Source organism: Maylandia zebra, linkage group LG3, assembly GCF_041146795.1.
Source record: "Maylandia zebra isolate NMK-2024a linkage group LG3, Mzebra_GT3a, whole genome shotgun sequence".
In the NCBI taxonomy this organism is placed as follows: domain Eukaryota; kingdom Metazoa; phylum Chordata; class Actinopteri; order Cichliformes; family Cichlidae; genus Maylandia; species Maylandia zebra.
The window spans coordinates 60,454,790-60,480,450 of NC_135169.1; the positions used below are offsets into that span (position 1 = coordinate 60,454,790).

A 25,661-nucleotide genomic window follows, 5' to 3' on the forward strand; every position below is an offset into this window, starting at 1 on the left:
ACATTTCACCTCTTCAGCTTCTTCAGTTCTAAGAGCAACTGGTGGACAGTCACAGACTTTTAAGCCCTATTGGGAGTGTCCCTAAGAGGATGCCAATGTCCACATTTTGGACAGAGAAGACAGATGGTTTGAAAGAGGAATAAAATAAGCCATTTGTCCACTGTGAATGACCATCTTTCAACAGAGGGACAGGTTTACGACACCGACTGTCTGCCATCTATAATGCAGTTTTGAGATCCTTCCCAGACGCCTTAACACCCATTCACATACTGGGTCATTTCACCTCAGTAAGTCACATGATAGGTTGAGGCTAGGTCTCACAATGGATTCACCCGAAACCTGTGCTGATTGTGACCCACACCTGTTTTCTAACCGTGGCTCATGTGATAATGGAGAGGAACATTAGGGGGTCCATGGCCCCCTTAAGTCCACTCCCAATTAGGGATGGGTTCTGACATAAACGGTATGACATAAACACTTGACCCCTGTTTCAATTCAGGGGGTCAGTGTTGACATTGTGGAGGACTATAAATACCTTGGAGTACACATTGACAATAAACTGGACTGGGCTGCAAACACCACAGCACTTTACAGGAAGGGCCAGAGTCGTCTCTATTTTTTGAGGCGACTGAGGTCCTTCAACATCTGCCAGAAAATGCTCAGGATTTTCTATGAGTCTGTTGTGGCCAGTGCGATCCTCTATGCTGTTGCATGCTGGGGGAGCAGGCTGAGGGTCGCAGATGCCAACAGACTTAATAAACTAATCCGTAAGGCCAGCAATGTTGTGGGGATGGAGCTGGACTCCCTCAAGGTGGTGTCGGAGAGGCGGATGCTGTCCAAGATAAAGACAATGTTGGATAACACCTCCCACCCACTCCATGACATGCTGGTCAGTCACAGGAGCACGTTCAGTGAGAGACTGAGATTACCAAAAAGCACCACTGAACGACACAGGAAATCATTCCTACCTGTGGCCATCTCCCTGTACAACGCATCCACTTAACACACTGTTTGCTGCTACAACTACACATGTTTCTTTTCCAACTATTTATTTATGAGTGACTTATGTATGTATGTATGTATATATATGTATATATTGTACTATTCTTAGTTAGTGTATTGTCTGTCTTGTCTTAATGTTGGTTTAAAATGGAGCACTGTAACAAAAAATAATTTCCCCCAGGGATCAATAAAGTATTCTGATTCTGATTCTGATTCTGATAACCAGACCGAAAAGCAGCGCACATTTCGGTGCTTTATTTCGGTGCTTTTTTTTCCTGAGCTGTGATACACTTTAGATTCTAGCCAATCATTTTACGTTTCCGAGGATGCCCAAGGCGAAGCGGTCAAAAGTCTGGCTGTACTTCACAGCAAAAGATGCAAACTCAGCAGCCTGCAACAAGTGCTTTGAGGTGATACTGTGCAAAGGAGGTAACACCTTGAATCTGATGAAACACTTGGCGATGCATAGCGTTTTTTTAAAAGCTGAGAAATGCACTGTATTTGATAGCTTGCTGCAAGACCTCGCACCAAGCACATTTACTGCGGATGTGGTGCCTGTTATTGACCCGGAGTTAGCAACATCCCCGAAGAGGAGAGTCCTGGCCCTAGCCCTGCCAGTGTAGCAAAAATGATGATGGTGGCGGCAGCAGCCATTCTTCTCTGGGTGAGTAGCTTACTGTTGTTCGTATGTAATTCACGTTGAGTAGGCTAACCACATTATTAAATTAATGCACATAAGGTGAACTAGCAAACACTGTCGGTGTTACATGCGGCCGTCTTCTTGTTTGATGGCAGATACTCCCTTCATGTTGTATCAACAGAAAAGGCTAACTTGGTTATCATTTTGCAGAAAAAAAGAGACTGCAAAAAATAAAAACATGAGAGGTTTTTGGACAAAGATTTTGTTCTCCATTCTTTAAGCACTGGTTCGAGCACCGTTTAAGCACCGGCACCGTTTCAGAAGTACTGGTTTGGCACCGGTATCAGATAAAACCTAAATGATACCCATCCCTAATCAGGACGCTACAACACAGAGCGAACACCATCCCCACAGACACAGCGGCCAGGGAGGCAGAAGAACATCACATCAAGAAGGCCCTGAGTAAATGTGATTATCCCAGCTGGACTTTTGTCAAAGCTGGTAAGGCGCCAAAAGAAAGCTCCAGCCGATCCAGGAGAGAAGGACAACGGCTGCCTATGTTAGGATGCCTGGGTCGTTGACCCAAGGTTTTGAGTTTATTATATTATTTATCATTTCTAGTCTTTGTTTTCTTTGTTAGAGTTCTGTCTTATGGTTTATGTCTCTGTGTAAACCTTAGTTGCTGTCTCCCCTGCCTGCTATATCCCCGTGTCCAGTCAGTGTCTGTGTCTGCCCTGGTTCCACGTCTCTGTTCCCTCTGTAGTGCTTGCCTATGAGTCTGTGTCTGTAAGTTCAGTCTGTGTTATGTTTCCTGTGTTACTTTGAAAGTCCATGTAAATGCATCTGGTTGTGCTTCCTTTGTCTCGTTAGGCCTGGTTTTCCTCAGCTGTGTTTCCCTCCTATTACCCATTCCCTGATTCCTCCCTCCGTGTATTTAAGCCCTGTGTTTCTCTGTGTCCGCGTTGCGATCTACCCTTATCTAGCTGCGTTTTCTATCTGTGTAAGTGTATTTTGTATTCCTAGTTTTGTTACCCTTTTCAGTTTACGTTCCGCCTCTGAGTGTCTGCACATTGCGTCCTCCTACTACCACCTAAAGAAAAGCCACCTAAAGAAAGCTCCAGGAGAGAAGGACAACCGCTGACTATATAGTGACCTATAGCTATCCCGTACATGTCAGGAGTATGTCAGGAGTATCGAAGCAGTCTAGATGCATTTTTTCTAAACACCGGGTCTCTGTGGCTTTTAAACCCCAAAACACGCTGCGCCAAAAATGGGTCCACCCCAAGGATCGGGTCCCCCGACACAAATAGAGTAACATAGTGTACGCTGTTAAGTGCCAGTAGGATTGTCAGGATTTATACATCAGGGAAACCAAACAACCTCTGGCTACAACACAGAAGAGCCACCTCGTCAGGCCAGGACTCTGCAGTCTATTTACACCTACAGGCCAGTGACACTCTTTCAATGATGAGGATGTAACATCCTGGACAGGGAGGAACGTGAAAATTTACGTGAAAAGGGAAAGACCATCTCTGAATCGAGGAGGGGGCCTAAGGGTACATCTGTCACCATCTTACAATGCTGTGATTGCAGCCATTCCCCAACTCTCTGTGAATGGGACTCATGGTTATTGATCAGTGGTTGTTGATCAATGGTCATGAGAATTTGCATAATTAAGATCAAGGAACTAACTGTGAAGGTTCTCAGTCATCCAGGTCATCGTAGTCTAAGGAGCTTGGAAAGAAAAGCGTCTGGACTTCTTTAAGTTGCTTACAGACATTTCACCTCTCATCTGAGAAGCTTCTTTCAGACCCAGCAACACACTCAGACCAAAACTGGTTCATCCTAAAGACAAAACTCCTAAACACAAACTTAACAATGTGGTGTATGCTGTACAGTGTAGCGAGGAATGCCCAGACCTCTACATTGGAGAGACCAAACAGCCACTTCACAAACGTATGGCACAACATAGAAAAGCCACCTCCACAGGACAAGACTCGGCTGTCCAACTGCGTCTAAAGGACAAAGGTCACTCTTTCGAGGATGCCAATGTTCACATTTTGGACAGAGAAGACAGATGGTTTGAAAGAGGAATAAAATAAGCCATTTGTCCACTGTGAGCGACCATCTTTGAACAGAAGCGGTGGTTTACGACACCAACTGTCTGCCATCTATAATCCAGTTTTGTTTTTCCTTCCCAGACGCCTCAACGCCCACTCACATCCTGGGCCATCTGACATGCGATTATTTAGAGGATCATTAGGGGTCCTTTGGCCCTCTCAGTGGGGTTACTCCCACAGGGTTTAAATCTGGGACTCTCCACCATTTGACGCTATAACTGAAGAAGCTTCTCAGATGAGAGGTGAAATGTCTTCAAGCAACTTAAAGAAGTCCAGATGCTTTTTCTTTCCAGGCTCCTTAGATTAAGGAACTGACCTCCCAGCCCATTGTTCCTTCTGCGGGCTGGTTTCAGTCATTATGCAAATGTACTGTTTATGAGATTGGAGAAACCTGCAGTCAGCTGAGACTGAAGAAGTCACTTGGATGAGTGACAAAACATTTCTCCCACAAAAACGCTACGTCCAGATGAACAGAATCAACCTCTGGAGTATTATATCAACAATCTTTGAACAGTGGAGTGGTAGTTGTGGACGTGACTACTTTAAAATATTTTTCTCTTTAGATGTGACTAGACCATCCATTGCATATTCATCTATTAAAATTACACATTTTAAGATGCATGTTGTAGTTTCAAGACAAATTTTTTGTTGCCAAACATTATTACCTTTAGGATAACAGCCTGCTACACCATTAACTTCCCGACACTCTTCAGTGGGGTCACAGGAGTTATCAACACATTCCAAAGTGTAGTTCCCTGCACAGCGACACAGCTTTGCGCAGCCATCTCCAAATACGATCTCACCAGGCTGAAAAGAATTAACACAATCAAAACTAAGAAAGCGTGGTGTATAATTACATATTATTCAATTCATTCCATTTTTAGTTATTTAACAACAGTAGTCGCCTCTAGATTTATTTTATTTCTCACAACAGTCAGAAGGAAAAACTCCCTTTTGACAGGAAGAAATCCCTGCCAAACCAGGCACAGTGAGGAGTAGCCATCCGCTGTGACTGGTTGGAGTTGAGAAAAAGAGAAATAAAGGCAAATAAGAAAAAAGACACACTATGGAACACAGCCAGATAAGTAATGATGAGATGAAAAGTGTTTTATAAATAAACACAAAAAGTGAAAAGAGTTAAGGAAAGAAGAGACATTCAGTCTATCATACGAACGCCTTAGTAGCCTTGACCTATTGCAGTATAACTAACTATTTTAGGGTCACCTGCTTCTACCCTAAGTATGAGCTTTATCAAAAAATTGTAAGCATAATCCTAAAAGCAGAGAGGGCGTCTGTTTTGCAAATCTAAACTGAGGGCTGGTTTCACAGAAGAGGGACCTGAAATACAACTTATGCTTGCTATTTTGTTACTACAGTCGACCCCCGATTGTGGTTAGGGACCACAATCACTCTGGGAATACTTAAGAACGCCCTCTAAAAACGCTTATAACTGCCTGTTTTAATAGTTCAAACATGAAATCACCCTGATGAAAATAACTAATGAATATTTTAGATATGCTTTATCAAAAAATCCACAAATAGGCAAATTTTCTGCCAATAATTTAGAGTTACATTCCACAGAAAAATCAACAAATACTGAATAGGCAGAGGTTGACTGTATATCTGTGTTTACTGACCGGGAATTTATGTAGTATATGTAAATAGGACATCTGACCTCATAATAGTTATTCTCATCGTCTAAACAGCCACAACTCTCCAGTGGTATGCAACGCCGTCCCTTAAAAACAAAGCCTGGTTTGCAGAAGCAGCCACTGATACAGGAGCCGGAGCAATTGGTGGAGGGTTCCATACAGGTGGGTATACAAGCTGGACCGCACTCTATATACTCTGCGTTAGGAGGACAGGGGTCTGGATAGAAAGAATAAGATGGAAAATAAAAAGGAGCATGAATGAAAGAACTTCTGGACTTCTGGAATGAAGTATTAATGGAAATATCTGATAAAACAAGTCTTACTTGGTGGTTTAGATGTAGTTTGTTCAGGAGTTGGTGGTTTGGGTGTTGTTGTTTTAGGTGTAGTTTGTTCAGGAGTTGGTGGTTTGGGTGTTGTTGTTTTAGGTGTAGTTTGTTCAGGAGTTGGTGGTTTGGGTGTTGTTGTTTTAGGTGTAGTTTGTTCAGGAGTTGGTGGTTTGGGTGTTGTTGTTTTAGGTGTAGTTTGTTCAGGAGTTGGTGGTTTGGGTGTTGTTGTTTTAGGTGTAGTTGGAGCAGCAGTTGGTGGTTTGGGTGTTGTTGTTTTAGGTGTAGTTGGAGCAGCAGTTGGTGGTTTGGGTGTTGTTGTTTTAGGTGTAGTTGGAGCAGCAGTTGGTGGTTTGGGTGTTGTTGTTTTAGGTGTAGTTGGAGCAGCAGTTGGTGGTTTGGGTGTAACAGGCTGACCTATAAATGAAACAGATATAGTTTCTCATGTAAACACCGACACAACTGATCCATATTTCTGAAGGTTCTGAATGTGCAAGAAGGCAAATTAAACGTCTTGGGTTGATCTCTCACCTGTGCAGGTCATGATACAAACAGCATCGATAGCAATATCTGTCTGAGGCGTTTCTCCATAGGTACCCACAATTGCAAACTGAAATGCATATAAATGTGCATATGATGTGAAGCCTGTGCACACACAGGAATACACACATAAAGAGACTTGTGGTGTTCTACTATTTACCTTAATAGCATTATTTCCCAGAAAGCGGACGTTTGCCGGCTTCCAGCCTTGTCCCTGGTTCCCCGTTACAGTGAAGAGAGCAGGTCCGAGGGTTTCATCTGGTAAAGAGAAAAACAATTCAAAAAATGATTTTCCTCTTTTCTAGCTTTTGGTCAAACATTCTTCTATTATGATAGTGCACCCTTTTTTTCTTTTACCTGTGGTGATCGTGTGGACACTGATCTGCATAGTAGTACTAGTGCCATACAGGTAGTAATGGAAGGTAAGCTCGAGACATGCAGAGGAGGAGGGAGTTGTTAAAGGACTTGTGATCTGAGCACTGACTCCAGGTATAGCCTCGAAGGAATCCAACAACAGATAGGATCCAACTACATGTGTAAGGGTTAAAAGCATAATAATAACAATGCAAATAATATTACTACTACTAGTAGTAATAATTGTAAATTATTAGTAGAATTGTTATTATATTTCTGATTTATTGTCAGTACCACAATAGTGTCAGTTAGTGCTTAATCAGGCCAGAAAGCAGCGTTCTATGTTTTGCAAATATTGCAAGAGGAAAATAGAGCCAGTCTTGGTAAAACATTCACTTCCATTTAGACCTCACAAAGAAAAATCACTTACAACCAGGTTTTGAAAAGTCACCATCAGGTCCAGTGCCTTCAGTTTCAGTTCCTCCTGTCCACTGACTGAAGCCAAACATATTGGGATCCTCAGTTTGAGTTGTCCATCCACAGAGGTCATCGGAAGTGTCAAAATCACAGCCAAAAATACAAGCTGTGAACAAAACATTTATATATCAGCTCAAAATGTGATTGTGTGTGTGTGTGTGTGTGTGTGTGTGTGTGTGTGTGTGTGTGTGTCTGTGTCTTTATGTGCATGTGTGTGAACTCACAGGGACATGCTCCTTCAGTGATGACGATGTTGTCCAAAGCTGAATCACAAGAAGAAGATAAGCCTCTCTGAGCCTCAAAGACGATCTGTAGACATGCAAAGAAAATATCACCCTACACAAAAAAAGCTAGAGATTTATATACATAATATACACAGTAACTTAAAGAAAGAGTTTTTCTTCAATAAAGCCTTGATTTCCATCTAAGCGGTAGGAGCAGAAACAAACTGGGGGGGTGTTAAAGACTTAAGGGTTTATTTTCTTTTATTCCAGATACCCAAGTAATCCAATTCAATTCAATTCAGTTTATTTATACAGCGCCAAATCACAACAACAGTCGCCTCAAGGCGCTTTTATATTGTAAGGCTACAATAATACATTCAGAGAAAAACCCAACAATCATATGACCCCTATGAGCAAGCACTTTTGGTGACAGTGGGAAGGAAAAACTCCCTTTTAACCTCCGGCAGAACCAGGCTCAGGGAGGGGCGGGGCCATCTGCACCATTTGCTAGTAATTTTAATTAATTTATAATAAATAACAATCATATTTTAACAGTAATTTTTAAAGCTATAGTCAGTTTATCTAAACATCATTTTCTGATCAAAATGACAATTGCTCTGATGCTTTTACAGATGGAAGGAAACATTTGCAAGTGAGATTAGTTGCCCAATAAAAGTCTGGCGGGCAAGTGAACAAAAAGTTTTCATGTCAGCTCAACCTCAACATAAACAGTACAAGTGTCAGTGATGAATAACTTTGTGTGCTTCATCAGTTTTTCAGCACATTGATGTTTGGGCCCTGAAAATATTTTTACAGCTAACTTTTAGGAAGCAGAAAATCATGTCTACACGTGACAAAGTGGACGAGTTGGCCAAACAATAAAATGTGAAAGATGATAAGAATCATTCCACTCCTCCAGAAATAGACACACAGAGGAAGCCGCCGCTGTGTGTCATTCCAGCAGCATTCTGCCGTTACACTTTAATGTACTCATAAGGATGTGTTTCAAAAATAAAGAAACTGAGACAGTAAAAACTGGTTACAGGACATGTCTTTGACATGTGGTAGTGGCTGGACTCTTAAATATTTGAAGCTTTTTCATTTAGTCATGAAAACAAAACGTTTTTAAGGATTTGGCCTCTTATGAACAAGAGAAGAAAGAGGTGAGAGATGAGAAGTGTGACAGACAGAAGAGGCACCAAAGGATTCTTAGAAAAGGTGAAGAAGTATCAGACTAATGAGACACAAAGGTATCATAGTTCAGACCATAAAGCTACGACCTTAGTCCTGCATGTAAGTACTTTGATTTCATGTTGTTAAATACTGCGATGTAACCGACACACATACATGACCAGAAGTGTCTGCTAGAACACACTGTGTGTGTTATATATTGATTTTACATAATAACCTGCAAACAATCTTTAATTATTGAGTTTCCTGACTCGTTTCAAATTCCTCCTCCTGAGCTTTCACTTCACCAAAAGTGAAGCGTATAACAGACAGTGTGGTTCTGAACAGCACTGGGTAAGCTGTTACATGATAAGCACTGTGCAAAAAATGTAAGAAACAGCACAGCTGTTACTTTAACCCTTTAAAGCCTGAATCATGAAATCATTGCCAGAAAATTGTAATTCTTTGAAAATAGTGTTTATTTAACCTCCTTTTGTTTAAGTTTTTAAAAAATAAATCACATTTCAATTTCTGTATATGACATTTAATTTGTATTTGCTTATCTGTTTTTTTTAATTGCTAAAAAAGGTATTGTGCAATTTATTTAGGTTTTTCAGGGGGAAAATTCACACTGATGATGTGGAAGTGCCAAAAACTGTATGTATCAAATATGATACACTAGACGTTAAGCAACTCCTTCAGAATACTGTTGAGGGTGTGACAGTCCGAAACTTTATGAACATGTTTTAAAGAGCAGAGCGTTATCATGGGCCTCAGCACATATCTGTCTGTTCTTGTCTCGTTCAGCATTTTGAATGGTTGTTTTACAGCTGTTGTTGCAATTACAAAGACATAAAAGCAGCTGTAAAATAATCTTTACGTGTGTTGACTATTATTACCTTTGACTATCTGTTTTGTAATGCTAAATATTGCTTATTGCGTGTATTCATTTGGCATGTAGAAAAATTGTTCTCAATTATCAGCGACAAAATGAAACTTTAAATTAGTTCCTTAATAAAATTAGAGGATAATAATACAGAAGGATTTCTATATTTGCAAAGCTGTTTAAAGCAGCTTCCTTCACCTTATTAATGTCACTTACTAATGTCTGATGAGAGTTTAGTGTCTGAATGACTTCACTTCATAGCTAAAGTCCCAAGCTCCTGTTGCTACTGTTGATGCTGTTTAAAGTTGTTAAAGTGATCTGGTAACACTCACGGTAATGCTCTGGCTGCTCGCTTTCGATACGGTAACAGAGCCGTTCAACCAGTTTGGACTCTGGATTCCAGTCCTCTTCCACACCTCTGCCTCACTACTGGGTAATTTTGCCAGAATTCTCAAATTATTGGTATTGTCAATCCCGTACATGTAGTAGTTGAACTGAACACAGATCTCAGAGGCTGATGAGGTGATGGGGGGGCTCAGCAAGCGAGCTTTCTGTCCATTAGACACATTGTCCCCCTCGTGATAGATGTAGTATCCCTCTGCAGAAAGAAGGACACAGACGAAACATGTTTATTTGTTTACACCCTCGAACTCTTAATTAATCCCATTCAGTACAATCACGACAATAGTACGGAATAAACGTGTTTTTAATAAAGCATGCAAACCTCCATCAGGGTAGTCTCCACTGGGACCAGTGCCAGTTGTGGGAGTTGGACCTCTGTGCCGGGTCCAGTCACTGCTGTCTGTGCTATCCTGGATGAAATCGCAGAATGGGCCACTGTCTTGGTTAAAGTCGCATGAAGTCACCACTACGGCTGTAGAAACACATTACAGACGGAACACAAGGCCAAACATGTTCATGAAGAATTCTCTATGATAGAGTAGTTCAAGTGTTTAAATGCAAACAAGCATCTGTTTATTAGTGTCAGGTTTCAAGCTATGCCTAATCGTTACTGACAGTTAACATCCCAGTAACAGACATTAAACTGATTCGACAATGAGAGACAACTGTTTATTTTTCTGTACGTTTAGGCCGGACATTATTATCATTACTTAAGATAAGGAGCTGTAAAGAGTTAAGGTTCAAATCCAACACAGGGACTGTGTTGGATACAGTGTTGCAGTAATGTCACATCTCTGTGATAGTATGTTACCCATAAGTGCACTTTATATGTCTTGAACATGTCGTAGATGATAAAAAAAACCAACATACCATCTTCTGTCTGCTCATTCTGCGCACTGCAAACAAGAGAAAGATGCAGGTTAGAGTCTGGTTAAAACTGCGCAGGACATTGAAAAGAAGAAAAAAGACTCTCCAAGGAACACATTGATGGTGGAAGACAGGCCAAAGTGCATAAAGTAAATGTGCTTCAAACAGAATTCTCTGTGTCTCTGTTATTCATGTGGTGGCTTACATCATTAGAGTTAATTAATTAAGTGCAACTACTGCGATACAATTCGCCAAATTACAAAAAACACATGAGCACATGAACATGGATGGGCCGTGACAGTCATTTGTGAAGTAGGAAACTCGTCGTTTTGTCCATTTAAGAAGCACTTTACTCATTCCATATTCCAAAGAAGGCCTAGTTATCCAAAGAAACTGAAAGTCAAGTTAAAGGTAGAAATAAATAACTAAATAAATTCCCAATTCTTAACAAAAAAAAAGGTCTAATAATGACATATATTTGTGATTTAAGCCTTACATTTTTATACATAAGAGTCATAGTGGCATAGTGCTTTTCTAGGCTTACTGATCACTTAAAGCAATTATTAAAGAAGGCAGCTATTGAGAACAACCAGAAAAGAAACGACGCGTTCCTGCTCGATAAAGTCATAACTTATTAGAAGGATCCAGCTATATGAATAATTAGCAACTTAACTGATTATATAGTTGTTATGCATTAAGAACTCACCTGTACTGTAACTGTCCTGCTCTGGAATCACACATCCACAATAAGAAAATTAAAAACTTTAATATTTCCATGGCTAACTTTGAGATACCAGTGCAAGAAGACAGAGACACAGAGTACAGGACTTTTTATAGGCTGGGGATGAGTCAGGGGCATGCTGGGTGGAAACCAGGATGGATAAATTGAGTAGGTGGTGTGGATGCTGAACTGCTGTATATTGTGTATCAAAATGAGTAAATGAGTAACTGTGAATGATAGGGAGAGGGTGTGGTCCCGTTAGGCGTGACTGGATACGTGTGTGCATGTGTGCCTTTTGACCTCAGGAGTTCACGAGCAGGGTGGGGATGTTCCTCAAACATCATATTATAAAAAAGAACTTAAGAAATTATCAAGCTTATTGTGTAATAAACATGAAACTTTGATCAGAGGGACACACCTTTTTAGCTTGTAATGTATATTGACAGTGATTCTAGGAAGGCCACTTGCGTTCACATATTTGTTCTTCTTTACCACCAACTTACGGATGGACCGTTAACACGATGTGGACCGACTACTGCATGGACTCTCAACCAGTAAGCTTCAAGGAATCATGTTGTGAGGACAGCCCATACTGCAGCAAATACGAAACCTCACATCAGCATTTCCTATTCCTTTTCTTTATCTGATATACCTACATTTTATATCTGTGCATCAGCATGAACAGTACACACTACTTCTACATTCAGGTATCTTAGAAATGTTTCACACCAGAAAAACTAGAACGACCCTGTCTCAGAGTGACACTGAAAAACTAGTTCATGCATGTATTATCATCATATCTTAAAGAACTCTTAAAGAACCAAAAGAGCACTTCTCTCTCAGATTTCAGAATTACTTGTTGCTCCTCAGGTATTTAAAAGTAGATAAGGAAGCAAAACCTTCAGTTTTCAGACGCCTTCTGTGAAACAAGCTCCCAGCTTTTCTTCTTTGGCGGACACACTTTTTCTCCTCTCCCTTATCTTCCCTGCTTACATTCTCTCACAGTCTGTTCTCTAAAACCTAAAAGAGGAATTATGGATTGCAATTGACACCCCTTTCTCAACGAGAAGTTTGGGCTGGGGTGAGCCTGAGTGCTACCTATTCGGAACCATGGTAACAGGGTTCTGGCTGATCGGAGCTGGCTTGGCCCTGACTTATCGAAGAATTAAGGAAGCGGAACCGGCTGTTCAACCCCCCACAAGGCTGCCCGCTGGGATTGAAACGATGGGAGAGGCGTGAGTTTCTCAAAATGGGCTCATTGAGCGCAGCACGGATAAGATCTTGGAGAGGCTACGGCTGCTGTGAATACTCAGAATAAGACCTCTGACTGCAGACTGGATACATCTCGGAAGGGCTCGCTCGGAATAACATCTCTGGGCGCAAAATTGGATGACATCTCGGGGAGGCACACTGCCGTGAGTTCTCAGAAATCGGCTCCTTGAACACAAGAAATGACAACATCACAGAACGCAAGTATGGCGAAGCTCGCGGCTCTCCAACGGGAGATTGAGAGACCAGTGTTGGACTGTAGAACTGCTTTGAAATTCATATGAGCTGTTCGCACTAAAGTAAAAAATACCATCACTTATGCGGATCCCCTCTCGGCGCCAGCTGCAAGACCGGAGCTGAACATCAACACCCTGATAACGACTGTGTTGAGTCTGTTCCTTCCCATTCCATGCAAGGCCACCTGGGTTGGCTGGAAGACTGTTTACTTAGCCTGGCAGGGCGAAGGACACTGTCTCAGCTGAACTATGGACACGCACACACATAGATATACTGATACTGATAAGCCCTCACTGACGCATCACCCTCCCTACCCCGGATCCAATGCCACCTCCAACGCTTACCTCCCCTCTGATGTGGACATCGGGTCAGTTGGAGGCGCAGTCGAAGATTGCAGCGGCCCCAGATCAGATGTACACACTGGAACTCTTTCCCATGTTGCTGTCTGTGTTTATTGTGCTATGGTGTGTTGATACCTGTGCATTCCTCTATTATCCTTCAGTGTTACACATTTCAATGTTTTTTTCCTCGCTACCTAGCCTGACCCGTCTCCCCAATGTGATGTTTGTGTATTGTATGTATGGTCTGTCATCTCGGTTGTGGGTAAAAGACCTGCAACTGACAAATAAAGGCTCTCATCTCATCATCATCTCATCTCAGTTCAGATTTGAAGACAGACACTCTTTCTGCTTTCACAATTAAGCTCATTAAGTTTTTGCAAAGGTTTTTAGGTAGCGGTGGTGGCCCTTCACTTTAAAAGCTCTAGAAAAACAGTCCTTTGGCACGATTGCATAAATAAGTCTCGAAGTTCTGCTGGTTTTAGTTATGGAAAATTGAATCCCATGCTCCACTTAAAATTATTAAGAGTGGACACAACATTAGATGACAACCTAAATGACATTTCTGATATGAAGAATCATCTAATCATCTTTTTTGAGAATTTGTGTGGTATCATATCAGAGATCTGAGAGTAGGGAAAAACCAAAGAGAAATTTGTAATAAAACACGTATAAAATAAAATATGATGGCCACACCCAGAAACAATCAACTTAGCAATGACTTTATCTCAACAATTCAGAATACTAGCTCTCATATTTCATGTCAATGACAAGAATTGGACAGAAGAGATTAAACAATAAAGATACAGGACGATGCACAAAATGATACAGGAGCTTGAATGTCATCGTAGATGCAGCTGATTCTCTCTCATATTACTGCACTATGTTAATGTCCAGAACATTATCTTTATCTTTTCTTATATCTTGGTCCCCGGACTACTTCCTTGTTTCCTTAGTTCTAAACCCATAAGAACCCAAGGTGATACAGGTGTCACTGTCCTTTTACACACGGAAGAAAGTTCCTGTTAAAGTTTCAACAGGGACTCTCCCATCGTTTTCCTGACAGTGAAAATGGGTTTGGGCTTTTATGACCCACATAGACAAAACATTTTCCTGATATTTCTTGAATAAATTATGAAATAAGATAAATTAAATGAGGCAAATAGCAAACATGCTCAGCAGCAACATTATAATAATAATTCCGAATTAGGTATAAAATGTTAAAATTGAGGTAACATCCTTGTTTTAAACTGATTCAGCTCTGACTTGAGTTTCCTGCTGGTTTGATGAATGCAGAGCTATCACACTATGCCCTAAAAAGTGTTACATAAGTTTTCTACCTTGCAGTGAATCTTACAAGTAAAGCATTGCATCCATTGTACTGGACAGCATATAAACCTAATTTAATAATAGCTCTGTACGTCGTTTTCAAATGAGATCTTTTTAAAATCAACGGACAAGCTTCTATGTTTACTTGTGAACGCATCATATAGAAAAATAACCTTTAAACACAGATGATCTGTGGATGGTGGCTTAGCTTGAATCATTAAAATATAAAATCATCAACATGAATCAGCTATGGGTGTGCATGAAAGTTCTAGTCCAATAAAGATACTGAGACGTGAGTGAAGTCCTTCAAAGTAAGGACCTTTGTGTTGGTTGCCATTGTGACCACAGTGTGTTTCTCAGGGGTGTGGTTTAAAATCACACACTGCAACCTGGAGTTAAGTTTTTTTTACACCAAGTAAGAACCAAGTGTTTCACATGAGCTCTGGGTGCTGTGGTAGTGAGTCGCCTGAATGCAGAAATATTCTGTTCTAAAGTAGCTGTGCCCTTTCTGTGGAGCGTGATCTATATGCTTCTTTGGTTAGGTGGTTATTCTAAATAAGCTGTAAGTGTAGATGTGACGATGAATAATTGCCTGTCGGTCTTAAACAAGTGACAAGTTTTAGATACTATACTGCTCAAAAGATTAAAGCAACACTTTGTAATGACAGTATGGCATCAAGTCAGTTCAAGTTCTGGGTTCTTGGTCTGGTCAGTGAAGTAGCAGACAGGGTTGTTAATCAGTTTCAGCTGCTTATGTGTAAATGAAATTAACAACACATACAGTAGGGTAGCAACAACGAAACACTTTTCCTTTGACATGTGGATGGAGTACAAAGTGCTCTATATGAGGCCTTTAAGATAAGATGGGGCTATTCAAGACCTTGTGTGTGAGAAGAACGATTTTAAATTTGGTTCTGTATTTAACAGGAAGCCAACAAAGGGAAGCCAATACAGGAGAAATCTGCTCTCTTTCTAGTCCCTGTCAGGACTCTTGCTGCAGCATTTTGGATTAACTGAAGGCTTTTCAGGGAGTTTTTAGTACAGCCTGTTACAGTTTCCCCCAATTGTTTACACACAATTACTTGTACTTCAGACACAATGACTACAACATGTAACTGATCCACCAACCCCCAGAACCAATCCTGCTAAACTACAAGCACAAGTCCTGCTTTACACTCAAATTGCAGTTTTAAAAAACTTTTTTCAAAACACTACACAGAATTTTTTTTAATCTGTGGTTTGAAGGACATATTCTAGTCAATAACAACTCCTCGATTCCTCTCAATGTTACTGGAAGACAAGTATCTGGTTTCATACCACATTTCTGAGATATAAGATAAGATAAAGTTAAGCTTTCACATTTTTAAGGCACATCTACGGCAGAGTACAATAACCTCAGTTTTAACTCAATTTGGAAGGAGAAAATCCTTCTTCTTCTGTCAGTTTGAGCCAGCCCACCGTCTGGTGACATCATCCAGTTAGTAAGGTGGGCAGTTTTAGTGTCGGACAAGCGGTGTTAGTCCGGTGGGGATGCACTGATTCCTGTGGGATGTGATGTGTGCGTGAATGATAAAAAATCACACACACACCCGTGTGATTACAGCCACAGGAACTGAGCTTTGAGAATAAAGTGCCTCAAACCAAACCTCAAGCTCCTTCTTCTATACTCTGGGACAACTTGGCCTTAAGTGGTGTTCTGGCCAACACACCGGGGTGACCATAGTGCTAAAGAGTGAATCAGTGCCACAACCGTGTCTATTCCTGACATCTCCATTATAAGTGATACTGCCTCAATCAGAAACATAACTAGTGAGGGTGGGCACATCTTTTTTTTTTCTTTTCCAGAATTCTGAGATTAAAGTCAGAATTCTGAGATTAATGTGTGATACTAAAGTCTTCTGACATTTTTCTCAGAATTCTGGAAAAGGAAAAACAAAACACATGCCCACTTTTTTCCCACTTATTCGACTTACTCACTTATCAAAACAATACCCACCATGTAGTGGCTTAGCTGCGATGGCCGAGTGGTTAAGGCGTTGGACTTGAAATCCAATGGGATCTTCCCGCGCAGGTTCGAACCCTGCTCGCAGCGTGTGCTTTCCTTTCACTACTTTTATTCATAGAAAAATGTAAATTTACTGACTCTATTCTTGGAATCTAAAGATGGTTATCTATGAAATAAAAATATTACGCTATCTAAAACGAAAAAAGACTATGAGCCCATTTGAGTCATTGATTAAATGTCAGTCCGATAGTCTATGTTATACGGATATTAAAAGTACTTCACAATTATTCCAACAATTGGCAGTAAATTATGTGTTTCCATAAAAAGGCACCGCTGGGATTCGAACCCAGGATCTCCTGTTTACTAGACAGGCGCTTTAACCAACTAAGCCACGGCGCCACCTACTCCGCAGCCGTGCTATTTTTGCGTTAAAGATGTAGACTTACCCGGAAAATTTTAAAACGAAACTTTGTGAAGACCGGCCGGACCCAAACATGTGTCAATCCTTAACATAGCGCTGAGTCAAGACGAACTCTAGTAAACATGAGGAGGACTTATGATAAAGACGTATTCAAACTGAGCCAGGGATGTACGGAGATGGGGCGCTAACCTGGTCACCGACTTCTGGAGAGAGCTAACTAGAACTTGAATTCGCTGAAGATCGGCTTTAAATGAGTTTTCAACCATTAGTTAGGATACATGGAAGAAAATGGATGGAAGGGCTATACACGCCTGATATGAAAAGAAAATATTTATTTAAAAGTTGTCTATATTAGTCACAATATCATAATGAAATGTATTACAAGTTAATATAAACTTAATATATTGTTATTTAGTAGCATCGGGGAGAAACAGCAAGTAATCAAGTGGGGCACTGCAGGCAGCCATGCGAGAGCTGCACCCCGATGCGGTCGAGCCCTGCTGAGCACCTTCTAAGCCCACTAGGTGGCAATGGAGGATAACAATTGACCAAAATGTCACACTGATGCATATCGTGTGTGGAACTGCAAAGTAAATTTTCATTACAGTTTTTTCTGATTGCTTAAGCACATTTTTTTGTAACTATTGGCTAATTTTGCAAAACTCTACACACAAATAAGAAAACCTGTCACCCAATAATCAAAACATTGTAGTTCTCTTGCAAAAGCAAACACAGCTAGATTAACTCTTCACACCTTCGTAAAAATGGTGTTTCCGTATCAAACAGTACACACAAGCCATCATCTACTAAGCACACAATGCGCCAACTGCACACTGATGGTATGAATATAAAACACATCTGGCCTTTGCTTTCTCTGTGCACAAGGTAGGCTATGTCAGTTTGAGCTCATACTTCTGTCATAGATCCATAAGCATAGAGGGATCCAGACTTCAAGTACTGGTGTTTATTCAAACACATCAAAACAAACACAAGTGTTTATTTCCAAGTATAGGATTATTTGCAATCGCCATAATGACTATATGGGTTACTTGGTCTGCAGTGAACATGCTTCCTCTGCCCCCAGCATCTGGTCATCTAGCAATTCTGTAAAGTAACAATTTCAGTATTTTTACATCAATGGTATTGGTGTGTTTCTCATTGGCATATGGCAGTGCTACAAATCTTTGTGCAAAGTGACTGTACTAACCGATTCTCTTTTCAAGATGTCCTTATGGTACTTGCTACAGTGTAGCGGCTCGAGTTAGGCTGGACCCGTTGGCCAGCTACCCTCAGGGTCATTCCACGGTTGATTACATGGTCCACTATTGTAGCTCTGATGTCATCAGCAATTCTATTTCTTACTCTTCCTACCCTTCCTCTCCCCCCTCCTCATCTTCCTCTCCCCCCTCCTCGTCTTCCTCTTGCTCCTCCTTGTCCTTGTCGTCCTCTTCATCCTACTTCTTCACCTCCACGTCCTCTTCATCGGCCTCCTCTACTTCTCACTCTTTCTGCTCCCTCCATTGTACTCCGCACACACAGCTTACCTGTATTATAGTGCTTAGGCTGATTGCAAAGTGAACTGATTATCTAAAAAAGTTTTCACATGTGAAAGTGTGCCAGACAGTTGGCAAATTAGTGTTAATGATAGCCATACATGTGTATACTTTTGCTAGGAGTGTGTTGGAAATTTGGTAATTGAGTGTTGTGCAGTGAATTGTGCCTACAGTTGTGCAAAGTGTGTGTTACAAAATTGCAAACTGAGTGCAAAGCAGTTTTTGTGCTTTTAGTTTTGCAAACTCAGTGAGTGGTTTTGCTATAAGTCTGAATAGTTTTAGAGATTGTGCTACAGGAATCACAGTTAGGGTTTAAGCATTCAGAAAAAACTGTAAGATTGATAATTATACCTATTTGCATATTTTCTTTTCCCACTAGGTGGCACTCTAACTACTGCTGACAAATAGCATATCAATCTGTTCGGGGTGGGACTGTCACCATGCCTGTCAAGCTTGATAGAGGCTAGTCAATGAGCTACAGCATTTCATGCTTCATGGTGAATGATCGAAACTCGGCATGCTGTCATGACCACGCCGTTTCACGAAACCCCAAAAGCTTCTCAGTTTAGCATAATCAAGGTCTTTAGATTCAATATTCAAAGCGTTTATTCTCATATGTACAAGAAGAAAAAGCATTTCTCTTTGCTGCCACACACAAATGCCGGATAGGTTAAGGGTTGACAGAAAGAAAACAAAATGCAAAGGAGCCATGAGCTTAATATGCAAGATGACCTGATGTGCAAAAATCACTGTTAAGATTCGTGCATAACAGCTACAGAAGTGGAAAGCTGCACATTAGAGGAGTATGCTAAGATTCATGAGTTTTTGAGCTTTCCAAGCCCCTCTAAAGCTACTTCCTGCTCCCTGGTAACTCGGCATGCCTTTCAGTGAAATCTCACAATTTTCACAATGAAGCGTCTGATATGTACCCACACTAGATTTCAGGTGGATGGGATCAACATGTGAGGAGCAGTGCATTAAAAATTCAAACGTGACATTTCCAGTTGCCACTAGGTGGCACTTTAACTTTTGCTAACAACGGCCATATCAGTGTTATCGCGTTGATTAGACAAGGACAAGATTAGACAAGGTCTCTTTGAGTACAGCAATTTTGTGCTTGATGGTAAAACATGTCGCCAGTGTCACACCCTTTGACAAAGACTGCTGGTTTACTTGTGGCTCAAAGGGTATTTAAAAGTTGAATGGAAGTTCTATTAGGAAATTTAACAAAACCTGGAAATCATTTCTTTTACTGGTTGTCACCATTACTGTACTTCCTGAGACTGAAGTGAACTGAGTGAGGCTACGTTATAAAGCTTTTGTTTTGTTCTCTTTTGGGGGTTTTTTCCTTTCGTTTTGTTGTTGGTGGGTTTTTTCTTTTTTTGTTATGCTTGTTATGTGTATGGGTCTTGAGGTATTTTTTATGTGCAGAGACTGGATCTCTGCGGTGTCTTGTCTAGGGTGGACCTGGAAGGGGGAGAATTTGGGAGGGTGTAATGGACATACAATTGTTCTGAAATCAAAATCGACTTTGCTGTTGCTGACTTTGTATGTCATGGTTGAAATCAATAAAACAAAGTTGGAAAAGTTGAATGGAAGGCAGAGCCTTCAGCTTCCAGGGCTCCTGAGGAACAAAATACGGTAAATGTCTAGAAAAAAATATGGACATATATTACCATTATGGGTAATTCTACAAACTGCTTTTTATGATTATACTGACATATAACAACCTTTGTAACAGTGCATGGTTAGCCATTTTTAGGTTTTTCTTTCTGTTTAACCCATGAGTGATGGACTCTAAAACATTTTATGGGTAAGCAGTCTGACACCTTTGGGATCGTGCCTCTTTTGACTGTCAAACAGTGGAGCAAAGAGGTTCACACAGAGGTAGTGTTTCCCTATCTTTATCACCACTAGAGGGTTGTTTTTCATTTTATGTACTGGTTATGGCAGAAGCGGGTACAGGGTTATTTAAGGTCATGGGTAATTCTGTTCAGGTGTTGCTGATGAGAAATGGTTTTCTCCTGTGCTTAATCAAGTTACCTGTTGCGTTTTATAAATGGAAATGGCAAGAAAACCAGACAATGCAAATGAAATAAATGACTCATGAATATGAATGGAAACAAAGATCGGCATGGTGAACTTTGATTGAGTGAACGTTAAAACTACTACCAAACAATTAGAAACCACAGTGTCAAAATAATGGATTTAGTCACTACAGGTAGAGGAAACTTTTTATCTGCTGGTACACATGTACAGTACTCCACAATATTCCAGTACTCAAGAGCAGTCAGGCTATATCTCTGTTTGGATATATCTTTGACCTAAGCATCTCACACTATAAGAGGCTACGAGAAGTCATTTTTTCAATTCAGTTTTATTTATACAGCACCAAATCCCAACAACAGTCACCTCAAGGCAATTTGGTAGACCCTACAATAATACATACAGAGAAAAACCCAACAATCATATGACCCCCTATGAGCAAGCACACTGGTGACAGTGGGAAGGAAAAACTCCCTTTTAACAGGAAGAAACCTCCAACAGAACCAGGCTCAGGGAGGGGCGGGCCATCTGCTGCCACCGGTTGGGGTGAGAGAAGGAAGACAGGACAAAGACATGCTGTGGAAGAGAGACAGAGGTTAATAACAGGTATGAGTGGGTTAGACTTGATAGGAGGTGTTAGGTTCACGCATGGTGTCTGATTGCAGCATGAGCATTCACCCTTCCCTTAGCTGTTAACCAGAAGCTGGTTTGCACGGACCGGCCTTTAAGGTGTCGCGGATAAATACAACAAAATAAAACTAGTACCGGTACCGAAAAACAGAAAATTTATTCATAACACAGTGAAAAGACCCAGGAAAACCGAGTAAACGATAAAAAGATAACAAAATAATGCTGAAAACCGATAAAAACCCTGAAAACTATACATTTCACACCTGAGCCTCAACTCTCGCGGCCCGGTACCAAACGACTCACGGACCGGTACCGGTCCGATGCCTGGGGGGTTGGGGACCACTGTTATAGATTGTCTGGAATTTGGCTTATAGCAGGGTGGGCCCTGGATCACTGCTTTCTTTCTCTTGTTACAGGCCTACGCACTGCTGCTGTCTTGTTGTAGCCTTGTTGTTGCTTTGTTGTGGTTGTGTTGACTGGCATAGACTGGTTCTTTGTGTTTTATGGTGTTTTAGTGTTAACTGTTGTACTTTAATCATGCTTTTAATAGGAGTTTAAGTTGCAGAGAGACTGCACGGGTGAGTAATTGGTGGCACCCTTGGGCACTCCCCCGTGTAGGTTCCCTCCCCAAGTGGCTGGTCAAAATGGTTGTTTAAATATTTTACTGAGCTGCTCTTTAACTAGGACAGCATCGTGACAGCGAGCCTTGTAAGCTAATGTTTGTTAATAAAGTGTCTTAATTAACAGTCCTGTATTGTCCTGCTCATTGCCCCGACTCTCCAGTTTTTTTTTTGTTTTTTAACCTGTAGTTGGAAAACAAAACAAACTTGGACATTAGAAAGTAAAAACAAACTCTTGTCATTTCCTGTTTATTGCTTGATGACTTCACGTAGTATGAATGTGGGATAAACTGTTAAAAGTCAAATGTGTGCTCGTTTGTGGTGAGCAGCTGATCAAACAAGTTAAGAATTGTAAAAGTCTTCAAGCACATTCCGGCCTGTGAGACTCATTGAGACTCAGTGAACCATGACTCTGTGCTACATGCACACATTTCTACATCTCTGCCATTCAAAGACGCTGTGTGAGCTGGAGGGAGTTTGGTTGGAAAAGCCTGATAAGTTACTTTATTACAACATACCAAAAATCTCACTATGACTGTGATGTGGAAACACAAATGCAGACTATTATATTTTCTGGGACTGTCGGGTTATTAAAACTTACTGGAAGGCAATAAGATAAGATAAGATAAGATAAGATAAGATAAGATAAGATAACCTTTATTAGTCCCACACGTGGAAATACATGTGGCAACACGAGATATTTAGAAGTTGCCTGCTTTGACAGTTATTTGTTTCTCGTGCTTAGTTTTCCTTCACCTTCTTATATCTATCTGAGCACTCAAAGCAGTTTACATAACTCGCCTAATAGTATAGATAGATAAGTGCTACATCATTTTTTTTTAATTCATTTACTACTGCTATGGAGAAGAGCATGAGGTTTAAGGAGAAATGTGAAACCTTTCATCCTCCAAAACTTTATCCAGCTCCTAAGTTTATAAATTCTGCATTCTGCTTTGCGGTCTCCAATCGCACTGAAATGCAGCCAGATGCTCATCTCCTCTGTGTACCCGGCCTGTACCACTAACTTGGTGTCTTTGGAATGTCTGCCCCCTCCCCCTTCCTTGTTTCACGTAATGGTATGATCCTAGTCTGTCTTTGCGTGTGATTGGTGTCCATAAACACAAAGCCCCGCCCCTGCCTGCAGGGTTTGTCAGCAGGCCGGTGAAGCTCGCACTTACTGACGGGTCACTAATAAGTCACACATTCTCGCATGCCGCCGGAAGTTTGCTCCCCTGCCGCAGACAGCAGACTAACTGTCGTTTGATTCTGCAGAGAGTTGGGACGACTGTACACCACGCGCTTCACTATCCACTGATCCCATTGTGATTTTACGTGGAGTTGCTTTCAATCCAAATCGCATCAACTTTGTTAGAATATAATAAACAGTTGATTGTGGAATATGAAGTAGCGAATACATTTCATGGATGGAAATTCCCGTTTTCTGAACATAAGCGATCTTCTATCTGTTCACCACAATCACACCCATTTACTCACCTAACCACAAACACTTGAGTTTTCCATTTCTTCTGTCTCTCATTGACTGCTTTGCACTTTCAGGGATTATATAAAACTGTTTCATCATACATACAGCAGGAACTTATGTAACAAAATTACTTTCTGTTGTTTTTGTAGGCTTGGTCCCTGTATATCAGTAAAATGTTAAAATAATTGAGGAATACTGCTGGATATGAATATGATAACTGTGCCTCAGTTTTATCTCATTTTGGTAGGATGGCTGAGAGCCGTGTCGTATACAGCTCAACATGATAGTCAATACACTAAAAGTAACTGTCACATTACTCTAGTGTTTTGTATGATAACCATGTTAGTAAATTTCAGTATAAATGTGATTGGCCCCCTCTCTGCTTATTTCATAGAGAATACATTTAGAAAAGGAGAGGCTAGTTTGAAAGTAAGACAGTGTATCTTCATCAATGACTTTTGTCTTCAGAGATATTTATGTACTTTAAGTTTTAACCAAAACTTCTGAAATAATGGGGCCTCCAAGTCAACAAAAGTACCTGCTGTTAATATGGAGCGCTTCAAAGTTTTGACATTTTTTGATAGTTTTCTGAAAGAAATGGATAAAAAGGGGAGTAATTAAGATAAAACACATGGATGAATTGTTTTGACAAATTATTTTCATCTGAGATTGGCCAAACTGTTATGAACCCTGTTAATTACTTTTAAACCACAAACTATTAGAACTGATCAGCAGAATAATTACAGTCCATTATTTCTTGTTTTTAAGAAAAATCAGGATGCATTTTGGTAGCTGCCAAAATGCTTTCATCACGAACACTAGAGAAGACTGGACTCAGTAGGTTCACTAACAGTGTGTTTATTTACAGTGAAGGTAAAAACAACAGACAGCATAAGGAATGATAGCTGGAATGTCCTGGTCTCCACTACAGATTCACAGATAAACTGTTTCTCAAGGAAAAACTCGCTCTTGGCAAGTCCCTCAGACACAACCAGGTACCTGCACAGAGAAGAAATATAGGTGTGCTGGATGCAAAGGTGGCACACAGAGGAAGACCCTGAAACAGAAGGTGCAGTTAATGAACATAAAACAGGAGAGAAGAGAGCATGATGTAGCAAGACAGACAGAAAGTGGATGAGTCAACACAAGGACCACATCAGCTTTGATGTGTGGAGATAGGTCTCTACAGAAATGTTACACTCAGGACTTATTGTACATGTCCCTGCAGCTGTGATGGGCTGATACAGAGGAACAACCACACTCTGACACATCAGTCATAACATGATCATCCCTCACCGTATTACTCAAAAGGCAGCAGTCACCACACTTTTTTTAGGCTATACTATAACAATATATCAGCTGTAATATACCATATTATTGCTGAAAATTGGTGCAAATGTTAATTTTAAGCCTTTAGGTTTTGTTGAAATTTATAATTATATATAAAGTAATAATGTTGTGAACTAGCACAATATAAATACAACTGAACTGAAATTTCTGTTTATCCTCTTAATTTTAACTCTATTTTCAAACCCATGAGGTTTATTCAAGTCACCTGGATTCTAACCAAAGAGCACGCAGAGTTATTAGTGACAGTGTAGCCAGACTGTGTGGAGTTGTGTAAATTGCTTCGAGCGCTCAGATCGATTAGAACCAGTCCATTTACCAATATGAGAAGGTGATATAAAACAGGAAATAAGACTTATAACTAAATAGAGAAACATGGATGTATAAATAAATTAACCAGAGAAAAGTGATACAGAGGGACGAGCCCCACAGAGGGAACAAATAAACCCAATAACTAGGACAAAAATACCTGGGAATAAATACAAATCAATAGCTAAGCAATAACAAAACTAAGAGTCAGTGTGTGGTGTTATTTGCTGCCTTGGCAACAGTTCATTCCTGTTTTCTCTCACAGAGAACTGAGTGGGTGTACAAACCAAATTTCCAGTCACAGCCTTACATGGAATGTACTGAATCCTCAGGGGTTGTGGGGCCAAGTTACAGTAACCAGATGTGCTGATGCATCTTTATATTTTAGGAAACATTGTCTAAAGCAAAAACAGCATAATGTGTAAAAATAACAGTGGTGATCCTAAAGGCTTGATAACGGACTTGTCATCCCATTGTTCACTGTTGTTATTCTCTCACTGTTGTGGCTGTGTCACATTCCCAGGGTATTAGTAGTGGGAGCTTCTCAGGCTTAATAAACAAATTTTGAGTATTTTGAAGACAGAAAACTACATCTATTTAAAAGCCAGGGCAAAAAATGCCAGACACTGTCAATGGCCATAAACATTTGTCAAAGACTCAGTTATCTTAGAATAAAGAAAGATCTGGTTCCCAAAC

The 25,661-nt window shown here is 40.5% G+C and overlaps 1 protein-coding gene and 2 non-coding genes across 3 annotated transcripts in view; 1 reads left to right on the forward strand and 2 right to left on the reverse strand.

Moving 5' to 3' along the window:
• LOC112433318 (IgGFc-binding protein-like) overlaps positions 1–10,605 on the reverse strand; it is a 72,482-nt gene extending 61,877 nt beyond the window's left edge. Inside the window, exons 1-10 of the mRNA XM_076882276.1 lie at positions 10,602–10,605; positions 10,113–10,262; positions 9,721–9,986; positions 7,333–7,417; positions 6,635–6,805; positions 6,438–6,535; positions 6,269–6,347; positions 5,738–6,154; positions 5,438–5,631; positions 4,428–4,569 (exon numbers count right to left, since the gene is read on the reverse strand). Coding sequence (XP_076738391.1) covers positions 4,428–4,569; positions 5,438–5,631; positions 5,738–6,154; positions 6,269–6,347; positions 6,438–6,535; positions 6,635–6,805; positions 7,333–7,417; positions 9,721–9,986; positions 10,113–10,262; positions 10,602–10,605 — 1,606 coding nt within the window. The remainder of the gene's footprint in view (positions 1–4,427; positions 4,570–5,437; positions 5,632–5,737; positions 6,155–6,268; positions 6,348–6,437; positions 6,536–6,634; positions 6,806–7,332; positions 7,418–9,720; positions 9,987–10,112; positions 10,263–10,601) is intronic.
• A 5,956-nt stretch (positions 10,606–16,561) lies between these two features.
• trnas-uga (transfer RNA serine (anticodon UGA)) lies at positions 16,562–16,643 on the forward strand. Its single transcript has one exon. It is a non-coding gene; the product is annotated as a tRNA-Ser (tRNA).
• A 238-nt stretch (positions 16,644–16,881) lies between these two features.
• trnat-agu (transfer RNA threonine (anticodon AGU)) lies at positions 16,882–16,955 on the reverse strand. Its single transcript has one exon. It is a non-coding gene; the product is annotated as a tRNA-Thr (tRNA).
• Positions 16,956–25,661: the final 8,706 nt, after the last annotated feature.